At 39.4% G+C, this 13,307-nt stretch overlaps 1 protein-coding gene across 1 annotated transcript in view; it reads right to left on the reverse strand.

Annotated features, from left to right (window-relative positions):
- Positions 1–12,832, reverse strand: part of cabin1 (calcineurin binding protein 1) — a 47,194-nt gene extending 34,362 nt beyond the window's left edge. The window contains exons 1-24 of the mRNA XM_059336970.1: positions 12,661–12,832; positions 12,096–12,152; positions 11,847–11,939; positions 11,628–11,741; positions 10,607–10,741; positions 10,293–10,473; positions 10,067–10,196; positions 9,806–9,955; positions 8,613–8,923; positions 8,323–8,500; positions 8,102–8,235; positions 7,794–8,011; positions 7,067–7,139; positions 6,691–6,878; positions 6,445–6,582; positions 5,500–5,688; positions 5,170–5,412; positions 4,917–5,070; positions 4,716–4,831; positions 3,676–3,837; positions 2,178–2,384; positions 1,916–2,061; positions 672–933; positions 280–450 (exon numbers count right to left, since the gene is read on the reverse strand). Of these exons, the coding sequence (XP_059192953.1) occupies positions 280–450; positions 672–933; positions 1,916–2,061; positions 2,178–2,384; positions 3,676–3,837; positions 4,716–4,831; positions 4,917–5,070; positions 5,170–5,412; positions 5,500–5,688; positions 6,445–6,582; positions 6,691–6,878; positions 7,067–7,139; positions 7,794–8,011; positions 8,102–8,235; positions 8,323–8,500; positions 8,613–8,923; positions 9,806–9,955; positions 10,067–10,196; positions 10,293–10,473; positions 10,607–10,741; positions 11,628–11,741; positions 11,847–11,939; positions 12,096–12,098 (3,696 nt within the window). The 5' untranslated portion in view covers positions 12,099–12,152; positions 12,661–12,832. The remainder of the gene's footprint in view (positions 1–279; positions 451–671; positions 934–1,915; positions 2,062–2,177; positions 2,385–3,675; positions 3,838–4,715; positions 4,832–4,916; positions 5,071–5,169; positions 5,413–5,499; positions 5,689–6,444; positions 6,583–6,690; positions 6,879–7,066; positions 7,140–7,793; positions 8,012–8,101; positions 8,236–8,322; positions 8,501–8,612; positions 8,924–9,805; positions 9,956–10,066; positions 10,197–10,292; positions 10,474–10,606; positions 10,742–11,627; positions 11,742–11,846; positions 11,940–12,095; positions 12,153–12,660) is intronic.
- Positions 12,833–13,307: the final 475 nt, after the last annotated feature.

The raw sequence follows: 13,307 nt of genomic DNA on the forward strand, positions 1-13,307 counted from the left end.
CCTCCAGACTTGCTCCGTTTCAGTGAAAGAAGCTCCTTTCTTGAATAAACTCTTCTCTCCACAGAAGTATCCATCAAAAATATTATTAAAAATACATAAAACTTAGCCAATTTGTGCAAAAACAGAGAGCTACCAAACTTTTGCTGCTCCTCCATGAAGCGCATACCTGACGCCTAAGTAAATAAACACCTCAACAATAAAGTTCATTATTAAATTATTTTCAATATTCCTCTGCTGATTATGAGGAGGATTAAGAGTTCATAACTTGCAGTTGTTTACCTTTTTGTAAAGCTGCAGAAATTCCGCTGGAGGCTGTTTGCGTTTCTCTGCTATCTTCCCGAGCATGTAGTGAATGAGCCACTCTTCTTCATCACTATCACCTTCACAGCGGGAAGCACCCTGGAAACACTGGAACGCTGTCTCCAACATAGAGTCTCTCCTTTCTTCCATCTACACACACACACCACACACATCACACACCTTCATGAGTAATTTAGCTCAAGGCGACAGATCAATTTACTCTGCAATGAATTCACATGTGGAACAAGCAAAAGTGACAAGATGTGACATCTGTTTAGATCACACATAGAAATCAGATATAAAAGTGGGCTTAACATGAAATGACGGGATACAGATGAGCAATGAGATAACTGTGTCAACATGTACCTCACCTGTTTAACCACCTCGGGGGGGAGCTCGTTGCGCCACTGCTTGAGCTGCCGTGAAGCAAACGTATGCAGCGCATATGAAATGGTACCGTACTCGATCCACAGAGACAGGTTGGAGCTGTCTATTTCCAGGGCCCTCTTGAAGCAGTTAAGCACTGCCTGGGAGTGTTTCCATATAGGAATGTCACTTTTCAGCTCATTGGAGTTGAGCTTCTCCTGAATACGACTGGCCCGAGCTAAGGCCATACCTGCCCAGGAGTCAAACCTGAGGAAACACATGTTTCTAATCACTGCACTTGATGTATTATTATTAACTACACAATATGCAAGAACATTCACATTTATTTGCCTAAATTTGCGTCACGATAACTACTTTTGTTTAACGGTATATTGTCACAGAAATAATGGCGAAAATCGATATTAATATTTTAAGACCATTTCATGCCACTGCATTAATGATGATAAAATTAACTTTAATTGTTAATTGATAAGAATATTCAGATTGAAATGTGAAGAAAAAAATGTGTGTCTATATATATATATATATATATATATATATATATATATATATATATACCCCAGTCTTTCAGGCTCTATTTACAAAAACTGCATTCAAATAAATATCAAACAAATGGCTCATTCATCCCTTAACAGACAATTCTGTCAATCCAGTTCTTCAACAGTTAAGACTAACATAAAGTATAACATACATGCTAACATAAAGTGCAAAGTAACAACAAACAACATATATTAACTTTAAGTATGGTTTTGAAAACAAGTCCATTTGTACTTATTCTTCCAAACATTCTGTCTGGTCACCAGCCATCAGAAAAAAAACTATCTGCGAGCCTTGACCTTATCTTCACTTCATTTTGGTATACTCTGTGTCACACACACACAGCACAACAGAGGACAGCCCAAACCATAAATTACAGGAGAATGTGCCTAAGCATAGGTTTAATGTTAATTCAGTTTAGCTGCTTTGAAAAAAATGCACATCCTCCCATGTCTTATATTGGGAGGAATAAGGCTGCTGTTTATTCTGGCATCATGTTGGTTAAAATGTTGGTGACATTCTTATATAAACACACACAATGAGCAATATCGTACCATATATGGACATAACCTCAATTTTTTTTACTGAGCTCAAGAATTCAATTACTTAATAATTGTGACAGGCCTAATAAAACAAATAGATGTTTTGTAATGTGCACAAATATTGACACTAGTGAAGAGAAATGAGCTACCTGTTGGGACACACGCAGATGTCATGCATGTAGAACTTGATGGCTTTTGACTGCTCCTTGTTCTTGAAATGGTAATCAGCCAGCAGGTAGTACATCTCATTAATGATTGGAGGTGCAGGAGCACTACCCTCAGGAAGGCACGGAGCCTAAAGAGATCAAAATTCAACATTTCTTTAATAGTCATGATCCTCAGTGACAAAGATAGAGCAAGACTCTAAACTATTTAGAATGTCTAAGTCACTGGTGTTGTTCCCATTCTGACCTTCTCTGCCATGCCCTCAATGTAGGCTGCCACTTCATCCATGGTGAGGGTGGGGGTGTCGCTTGTGGGGGCGATGCCCGCGAACCTCCTCAGCAGATTGGCCAGTTCTGCAGACACTGTGCTTGTCTTATAGCTGTCAAACTCAGGGAGAGACTTTGGTTTGAAATACTGGAACATGAAGAGGGCGTCAGACCACAGCAGCTCAACCTGCAAAACACACAGTCATTCCACAGGGAAACATTAGTGGCATCGTCACCAATCTGTATTAGAGTGTAAAACACAGTGCCAGAGCAAATTAGTGGGATCGAGGTCTCCTGGGGACTCTCCTCCTGCACTGTGCTATATTACATAATTACAGTCAGAATGCCAGTCATATAAAAGTACTGAACCAACTGTGGGAATGACACCCACCTGGTGGCTGGACACATGTATAACAAAAATACAAGAGATCAGAGGCTGTAAGTTGAGTTAGGATAGAGTCTTGAGTTTTTATTTTTTAAATTAAAAGGACAAATCTAGCCAGCTGCACAAAAAAAAATCTTTGCTGTAAAGAAGCACCAAAAATGAAAAAATGCTAGATTAGCTTTATATTCTTGTGCTGCTTTGATAACTCAATTTCCCCACGGCGGAATAAATAATGTCTTAAAGGAGAAAATGGCTTCAACATGCTGAAGTGAGTGAAGTCTTACAGATCAGATTGTGCAGGTATGTTGTTTGTGGTTACTAAATGTGCTCACATTTCTCACTCAGTGAATTCATGCTATTATGCCGTTAATGCAAGTTCCCTGCCTCAATTAATTTCAATGACATCCGTACCATACAAGCAGACAAAACAACATTAATGGATACAGCAGATTTCCTCCGTGCTGTGAGGGTCATTGAGGGCACATGTTTGCGTCACTGGCAGCCTGCTCCTGTTTTAAACTCGCTGTTCTCTCTATGCATGTTTGCCAATACATGTGAGAAATCATATCAGTTAGTCAAAGCCTTGAGCCATTTTCACCACCTCTTCACTATTTCACCGCCTCTTTAACACCCATTACCTATCATCTAAATAGCAGCTCAGCCACATTTGGAGTTTTTTTTTTTTTTTTTTTTTTGGTTTTACATTTGAGATTACATAATTTATTGGTTAAAAATGGGTCAAGACGGCTTAGCTGAGATTTACTTTTGTAGTATATAACTAAATCAACTAAATTCTGAGAAGCAGTCACTTCAAGTTCATGAAACAGCCCTGGAGGGAATTTGCTTGGAAAGTAAGCATTAGAAAATGTATTTTCACACGCAGGCACACGCACACTTTTCATGTCCAATAGTGACAACCTTTTGGGAAGAGGTTGAGAAAGTATGTTTTGAACCTTGTTTTAGGTTTTTGGTTCAGTTGAGTTTTACATCTCCATCAACATGTATAAAAAGTATAAAAATGTGACTCTGGAGTAAACAATTGTTTGGAACATGATGAGAGACACACTGCAAAAAAGTATAAAAAGTGAGTGACCTGTGGAGATGAGTGGTCCTCAAGGTAGCGGGCCTTGCTCTTTTTACTGGGGTAGGCATACAGGCAGAAAAAGCACTGTTCCAGGGCCATCTCCAACTCCTCTTTGTAGGGATGAGAGTCATTGTTGGAAGAGGCTGCCATCTCTTTTTTCAATACTTGAACCTATAACAAACATAAGAATAAAGTTTGTACAAACATTTCAATTGGTGCATAGAAATGAATTTAGTCACCTTTACAAAGAAATATATGCCATAGTTAATATTTATCAAAATCTGTCAATTTATTTTCAAATTAAAAGGCATAAATATATATATATATATAATGTGTGCTTTCACAAAACATTGGTCAGTAGGGGAGCTTGGAGGAATAATTCATACATACAAGGTTTGCGATATTTTGCAAGGCAATATTGTAAATATACACCGAAGCAAAGTAACAATCTTTTATTATCGAAGTTATTAAAGGGATATGCATAGGAACATTGAAGTTCTACGGTTGAAAGGAAGCAGTGTCAAAAGAAACGGCTGTGGATAGCAACACAAGTCAGTGGACATTTTCTAAATATAGCACCCACATAAACCAGTATAACATTTTTTTGGGGGGGGTTTGTTTGGCTGGTTAAAATACATTTTATTGTAGTCCCCGTCTGCAGCAATACATTCATTAGTTTCCTGTCTGTAGTGTGCGTCTGGTCCTCCAAACTGGGAATGCGCAGAGAAGAGTATCATCTACTACAGGTTATACATCGACTGTCATCGACACTTCAAAAAATCTGAACTCCGAACTGAACTGAAATCGTTCAGTGTGTCAGGTGTATGCAATATTTATTACAGGTTTTTATGACACTGTGACACAATTTTGCTTCTGTTAAAATAATTTAACAAATGAGCAGAATGAAAACTTCAGAGATTTCATAGTTTTCCTTTCCTTTAAATGCAGGTAAAAAGGGTAATAAATAGCAATTTATCCCAGTATACATTATCGCAGCTTAACATACAGCTTGTCACAAAATGCAGAGAAAAGTCTGCAAGCAATCTTACATAAAACTTGAGAAGTGCGCCATCTGAGTTGCAGCACAAGGAGCGACGTCCAAGATACTCATGGGCTGTGTTCAGCAGCATCAGGGAGGAGGGCAGCATGGGAGTGTTTGAGTCATCTGAAAATGAGGCTTTAAAGGGTCACTCTGTGTAACAGCTACTGTGGTATAAACACCAAAGTGTAAAAACAAGAAGTCAACAAACCTTCATCATCTCCAACAGACATATGCTGTCGAAGCATACAGTTAAAAGCAGCCTCCTCGTGTTTGATTATACGATACAGTATTATCCAAGGCAGAACCGAGAAGAAATAAGGCTCCTTGGGATCGTCGGAAATGTTCATGCTGAGATCAATCAGCTGAAAACACAACAACCACATGATAAATTACAGGCTGATTGGTTTCTTATCATTTAACATTCTTGATGAAAATCTGTGATGTTTTTGGTTACTTCTGACCTGAATCAGATTGTTTGCCAGTCGAGCCATACTAGAGAAGTGGGGCACATTGCTCAGAAGCTCTGGTTCTTTGGTGAAGCACACCTCGGTGCCGTCCAGCAACTTTCCAATCGTACTGACCCACTCCTCCTTACTAGGGGGAGAGTTGTTTGAAGCTGAGTTCAGCTGCTGCAGGGCTTCGTTCAGAGCCAGCTCACTGCACTCCAAACACTGCTGGTAGTCCTGCAGCTTCAACAGAGAGTTCTGGGCCAGACAGTTCAAATTCAAATGTCAACAATCACACATTTCAAAAGATATACGTGTTCAGCTGAGATTGTTGTAATATCTCACCTGCAGTAGCATCAGCTGAGCAGGCCGCTCTGGTGCTGAGCTCACAAACTCCAGAGGTTTACTCCTGCTGCCATAATTAAGAGTGGGCTGCAGCAGGCGCACAACAGAATCAAAGTCTGCAGACTCAAAGAGACGCTGGATCTCCTCCAAAGACTGACAACGCTCCAGAGACTTCAGCCTCTTGTCAATCTGTCCATGGGGAGAGAGCAAAACAAACCCACAGTCAAAACAGCTACAAGCTCTTTGAGGTACTTGCCAAAAGTACTTTTTAAAAAAAATTACTACAATAATAAAAAAAAGAAGAAAAATCAAGTAAGTAACTGTTCTGCTTGTTTTCCAATTATTTTGCTACTTGGTAAATTACACATTCTTTACTGGTATCTTAAGGTATGGACTGGCAACATTTAACTTTACTCATGAAAACATAAAAAAATATATATATTTGACCCTCTGAACCCCACAACCAGCTGGCATATTTTCTTAAAAAGAAAAAAAGAATGACAAAATTACACCATTTGTTATAGAAAAAAATTTAAAATAGTGAGATTTTAGCTAAATCAATTCATTTTACTCATCTCATTTTATCAAAACGTTTTGCACAAACCAGATCCAGAAAAACAAAAAACAAAAAAAAACAACATTAAATTCTGCACTCTTCAGCGCAACTGGGAAGCTGTGAATGATGTGGCTGACACTGTCTGAGTCACGTGACAAAAATTCAGAGCAACTTCAACCAAACTGCAGAATGTTTACACAGAGCAGAGTTGAGAGGTTGTAAAAAACGTAAATAGTTAAATAAAAAAATGTGTGCATGTGGAGCTCCAGTTCTTTCCAATATTGTAACAAAAAAAAGAAAACCAGAAGTTGAATTTCTTTAATTAAAGACTTATGGCATTATAAGCGTGTTATAGTCTGCTACAGACAAGAAAAAGCCAGCGTACTGACCTCTTCCACTGAGACGGCTGCATCTACTCGTAGGTTAGGCAGGCTGATGGTGTATTGTTTCCCTTCGGGGGTCTTTGGTTTGCTCTGCAGCAAACCCACACAGACATCATAGCTCTCCAGGGCCAACTCCATGTCTCCCTGAAAAGAGACAAGAAGGACAGACTTTGAAGTTGCATATGAGCTTCGGGGAAAGGACTCATATAATCACAAGTCAAATAAAACCAAACAACAAAATATAGACTTGACCTGCAGGGCCAAGAATCGGGCCTTTAGCCAGTAGACGCGCACCATGACATCCAGCCAGTCATCCTCAAACAGGTCTCTCTGGGATGAACCCAAGGCCAGCAGTAACAAATCACTCTGGAAGTGCTGCCCAGGGAATTCTGAGTCAGCTGCATCACTGCCGGGACCAACGCTGCTTCTTCTTGGAGAAACTAGACGAGGGGAAAAAATGACAACAAGCCAAGTGTAAACATACTGTTCCCTACAAATGACTTTCCAATATTTAATCAATCCTGCATGTCATTATGTTTAAAACTGTAATTGCAGTGCCCCCTTAAGGCCAATCAGTCCACTTTTTAAAATGCAAAAAGCAACGATGGCGTTCTCTACTGCTACTTACCAGTCTTCCCTTTGTTGTGTAACCATTGCTCCAACTGCAACTCCATACTCGCTAAACTCATTGCCAACATTTCCTGTACATGTAGCAGATAAAGACACTTATTAGAGGCCAAGGGTGCAACATATGAAGACAATTATTATGAATAAAGATTTGAATCTATTAGACCATGGAGTGTATAGACTTTGCCAGAATTGTATCCAAAGTGAGTCTAGAAATATTATGACCTTGTTCACCTCTTAAAAAGATTTGCTCATTAGATCATTACAGAACAAGTTGTCAGCATAAAGTTATATATTAATATAATATTCCAGTTTCTCTGAATTTAATCTTTTAACCAACATCGGTACTGATCATAACAAATTTTAACCATTTAAATGCTGGTTTGTTTATACAACGCTAATGTTTTGTTTTTGTCTCCACAGGGCAAACATGAGCACGAACTGGTTTTAATCTGGTGTAAAACAGTAAAAACTAAAATTTTGTAGCAAGATAGAAAGCCTGATATAATAGAATGTATTTCATGCTGCAATGGTCATGGTATCCAAAAATGGGGTTTTAATGAGGACATTTTTGTCCTGAAGAGTCTAAGTGTATTTTGGCGACATAGTTTATTTTAGATTTATTATAGGAGCTGAGGTGAAACTTCCAAAATTCAAAAACACAGTGATGCACAAGGGTTAATTATTGAAATAACAACAGAGATGTCAATCAGTTTCTTGTCTCTTACCCGGATGTGTTGGTTACTGCAGTCCCGAAGCAGCGGGTTAGGAAGACCGCTGCTGTGCTTCCTCCACGTCTGATAAACCTCCAGCACCACAGCAGTCAGCCCCCGAGGCCACTCAATCATGAACTTCTGACCCACTGCTTTCAGATATCGCATCATCACGTCCAGTATACCACCATTGGTCATATTATTTAGCAGAAAGTTGTGGACATCCTGTTGTTCTACAGAAGGGATTGCACAGTATGATAATATGATAGAAACAGCAACATGGCACAGCAGTGTATAGTAAATACTCACTATGCATTACATACCAGATTCCATGTATTCAACCGAGTCAGCTGGCAGGCAACTCCCATGTAGTGGCTGCATGTCCTCCTTCCCATCACACTGCGTCTCAAGATTACTCAGACTCTCATCATCGTTATCAGGATCAAACTTCTTCAGCCTGAGACGCAACAGTTTTTAATCAACACAACTATAACAAGCTACTGTATGTATTCATGAATTATATATTAGGTTAAGTGTTAGATACCTTGAAGGTAGGTACTTAAACAGCAGTTCTTGAAAATCAATCTTCTCTTCCTTTTTGCATTTTGTGTTTCGAACGCGTGCTGAGCGTCGCTTGGCTGTCTCCCCGCTATCTTCTACCACACGTTTCCTTTTTGGAGCTTTCTTCACTTTATCTGTCAGTGAAACTTCCATGGCTGTCGCTGTGAACATATAGTAGTTTGTAGCATTAACAGTTACTTAAAGAAGCAAATAATTATTTATCAAGATACAAAAGGCAGGTAAAAGAGACATTTCTCTTCATAAAGAACTAACCGACAGGGGGAGCAGAAGTGGTGACCTCCACTGTGTTCTGGGCGGGGGTGATCGGAGGTTGAGTGCTGGGTTGGGACATCACTGCTGGTTCAGGGAGGGCCATTGGTGGCAGGGAGGAGCTGGGGCTGCTGCTCAGCACAGTGGTCTGAACCACACTGACAGGGCTGCTGGGTTGGGGAGGGAGGTTCTGGAGGAAGTTTGGGTCACGGTACTCTGACAGGTCAATTCTGCGGCCAAGACTCGGGCGTGGTGGCTCACATGTGGTCTGATGTCGGTACATCGCAAGAAGGCTTTCACCCACATGCTTCCATCTGAGATACAACAACAACAAGTCATTATTATTAGCGTTCATTGTCTTTACGTTTACATGCAAACTCATATTCCACTGTTATTCCAAATATAATGATATTCCAAATAAGAGGATGGTCATGTAAACAGCATATTCCGTTTGGATATTCTAATTTAGGCCTAAATTAGAATTAAGACATGTGGGATGTGTGATATGATTCAGGTTTTTGCCACAGTTTGTGACACCGTTTACAGTCAGCTCTGTGCATTGCAATAGTTGTTGTACAAAAACCAACAAGCCAGCAGTTTGCATAGCTGGAGTAGAGATCTATTGGTTGGAATCGAGAAAAACACCTTCTTTTAAACATCACAACACCGACCATTTCAAGAAGCTGGTTGAATGATGAAAAAGAGTGGCAATTCTCATGGCTGAATTCTCCTTAAAAATCCTGTTTTGATGCAAAGAAGCAAAATGGCACAAGATGCTCCAGCCTTTTCATTTCGACAGGATAAACAACATCTTAGCTGCATTCAAAAGGGAATATTTATGGAATATTAAGTTTCATTAGCCATGTAAAAGGAGGAGGAATATTGACTGGGTGTGTGTGTGTGTGTGTGTGTGTGTGTGTATGTGTGTGTAAAAATAACCAGAAATTACAACTCAGAAGAAAGGTCACCAAAAGGTTTACAAAAACTGACATCAAAACAAATTATTTTAATGTCAGTGGACCTCAACCAAGAATTTAAGTGAAGTATACCAGATTCTGCATTTTCTATGTAATTTTAATCGATCTTTCCTCAGAGAGACAAATTAAGCACATTCAATTGTGACAAGCAAATTTAAACTGGACCACCCAGACAGGAGAAAGAAAAAAAAAAGACAGATACAGCAGCACAGCACTCACGAGAGGCAGCGTATGGACTGAATGAGGACGAGGTCAGGTTTTGGTTCACAGTGAGAGAGAGCCTGTCTGCGCTTCCGTAACTCCAGTGCCTCCTCCACAATGGATCTGCATTCCTCTGTCTCCACTTCCACGTAATGAATCGACATATCGCTGCAAAGGACCCACAGCACAGCACAGAGGTTCGTCAGTGATGTGAAAGTATACAGCTGCACTGGAGACATTTCTAAACACATGGAGGGATAAAAAGTGAGCTGGCTTCACCATTTCATGAACATCTGCATGGTGTCCCTCTTCAGACATGGCTGCTCCTCAAAGATTTTCTCCTTCAACACCAGGCCTTTAGTGTAACAGTGATCCCTCTCGAGGGCTTTGGCAATGAAGTACAAACAGCCTGGAAAAGCATAGCAAATGACACTTTTCTTTCATAACTTGAGCTTTTTTAGTGGTAATGAGATGAGAAAAGAGCTTATAATGATGTACTACATACAGGTATAGTCACTGAGTGTGTAGAGAATAGTTATGAGGTTGTCCAGACAGGGCCAGTGGTCTGGGTTACAGTGCAATCCCTCCTCGAAGGCATGTCGAGCCAGAGGAATGCGCACTAGTCGCACAGCCACCTGACCAATTTTGTACCACATGTTCACATCAGTGGAATCCAACATAACTGCCTATGAAAAGAACAGAGGAGAAATTATATTGTTATAGTGCATTAAGATGACTCATTATGATGCAAAAAGTGGTGAAATGCCAAGGATGATAATAAATAATAAAAAGGGTATTAAACTGTTTTATTTGTTTTACCTCCAAATAAAACTCCATAGCGGTCTCGAGGTCATCCCGCAATGCAGACATAGTAGCCAAGTTTTTAAAAGTAGAATATTTTAACATCAGTCCAGGATGCTTGAGACCCACTTTCTCATCATCAGAGGGCATGGCCTAAAAATATTAGAGGATACATCAAATCTGGCACCAAACGCAGTGTAACGCAGATTAATCTCAAGGCTGTCAAACAATATGAATGATAACAATAACAGGTTTTCTATCTGGGCAGAGTTTGTCCTAACAAAGGCCAATTTGAAGTGCATCTTTTGGCACCTTTGAAAAGCCTTTTGGTGCAGCACTGCAGAGAGTATTAGAGCTTAATACTTTGCACAAAAGACAGAATATTTCCTAACAAAAGTACAGAACTGATAAGGGCTTTACCAAATGTTTTTTGTAAATTACATTCAAAGCTTTTATTGAGCATTTCTTAAAAAACTTTTAATATTTTTTGTCTTTCATCATATTTCATGACTCTCTCCATAGAAAAATTAAGTCCCAAGTCCTAATTTGAATAAAGTGAGTCATTGCATTAAATTTGTATTTATTTTTATTCAATCAAGTTTCTGAAATGAATACAACTGAATGTTGCTGTTAGATTGGTGCTAGCTCACCCAGTTTATAGAGGTGTGTGCCACAAATTGTGTGTGGCAAGCAGAAGGGCAAACAGTTTTTTGACCACAGTGAAAATGTTGTTTTTTAAAAGGCTTCTTATTGAAAGGCTAGTTATTGAAAATAAATAAATATGATCTAATTCAACAAATAGTATAATGCTATAATTGTTAGTGTAGCCTAATCTTTATCTGAAACTGTGCAGAAATACCAGATTTAAACAGAAATATTTACTGGCAAATATTACAAATGTGAATTATGTTATTATGAATGTAAATTAGATTTATGACAGTGATAGTCCTCACTCCTCACTGACTAAATGTTTTGTATTGCTGTGATTTAGTGAGAGCTCTAAAGCCTTGACAGAACCATACCCTGTGTTAGATTTTACCTCTTTGAGCAGTGGAGTTTTGAGAAGCTCATGATAAGCCTTGGCAGACTCCTCAAACTTGTCATGTTTTTGCAGATCTAAGGCTTTGTGATATAAAGCAAATGCCTCGGCTTCCTGTAAACAAAAATAGAAGAAAAATCAGACAACATGTATAGATCTAAAGACAGAGAAAATAGTCTACATCAGCGGATTGGCCTTATCTTGCTGATTCTTCTGTACCTGAGCCTCTTTTGTCTGGCTCTTGTTAGTTCTCAAGGGGTCTTGAGACTCATCAGCAGCTGTTGAGGCAGCATTCAGTGCTGCTATGCGAATCTGTAAAACCAACACAGAAAAAGAGGCACACCTCCTTAGCAAGCAGATGAATAACTCTGGAGAGGGAGCTAGTAAGAGCAGATTGGTCTGCACAATCACAGGATGTACTGATACACAACAGCTACCAAGGATGCACTCAATGGTTAAAATCCTTACCATTTTATTACGTGGCACAGACCTTTCACATTCACGGTTTGCAGCTTTTGAGTTGATCTATAGTGATGTACGGAAACCGAACAAAGACAGAAAGATAGAAACATGCAAGACAACCATTTTAATCGTTTTACCGACTGACATTCTCTGTGTTATTCATTCAGTTTGTGTGGTGTATGTGAGAACCTCTCTGACTAAATAAACTCCGAGTCGGCAGAAAGAAGTGCAAGACAACCTGCTGTAGTTTGCTATTTATCTTGACACAATTGCATATCGTGTAGGATTAGCTAACGTCACTGCCATTCAAAACTTAGCATGGTTAGCTTAGCTCTGCGGTTTTGGGGCATTGCTGTGTTTGTCCTAAGCAAGTATAAAGCTTCACTGGTGAGTAACACATCCAGAAATACAGACAGCAGGTAGTTTATATAGCTCCCTAACGGGCTAACAAATTCTGTCGGCTAAAAGCTCACATTATTGTCCAAGCTAGCTATTAGCAGACACATTATATGAGCTAGTGTTAGCTTGTGTTTCACCGGGTGACCATCACTTGCAAAGCTGGTCGACTTACCGTTCATTGTCGTTTAAACTGCAATTGTAACGTCGCTTTTACTGCAGCGAGACAGCGAACTCTGAAAAACACTACGGCCATGAGTGGACGTGAGGCACAAAGCAAGTTTGAAACTTCATTTATTCATCATCCTTTGTTGTTGTTAACGTTACGAGCGTTTACGTCACAACATGACATTTGCTACCCGCCAATTAGTAAAGTCATCACTGATTGGTCAATACGCTATGGTGTATTCAAGTGACCAATCATGTATTAAGATGTTGGGCGAAACCACACCATCGCTACACAGCCATAGACTGCATAGATATACTGTATATCGCCCTATGATATCCCGTAATATCCTCACACTGTTAAAATAATCGCCTAAGTCATTTGTCAAAATTGTTTTTTTTTTTTTTTTGGGTTTGTTTTTTTGCCTAAATCATCTCATCATGACGCCGGCCACCTATGGTAAAATCACCTACATCCTCAGTTGATCAGATCATGTGATTTTACCCCTTTAAGATCATCACTTCTTTGACAGTTTGCCACATTCATAGGCATCAGATAAGAACCCAGCAAAGAAGAGCTAGAGGGAGATTGTTTAGTTATCAGTTTAGTTTGTCAATGTTTTATGGTTGACACTAATATTGGTAATACTTTACTCT

This window comes from Centropristis striata, chromosome 7, assembly GCF_030273125.1.
Source record: "Centropristis striata isolate RG_2023a ecotype Rhode Island chromosome 7, C.striata_1.0, whole genome shotgun sequence".
In the NCBI taxonomy this organism is placed as follows: domain Eukaryota; kingdom Metazoa; phylum Chordata; class Actinopteri; order Perciformes; family Serranidae; genus Centropristis; species Centropristis striata.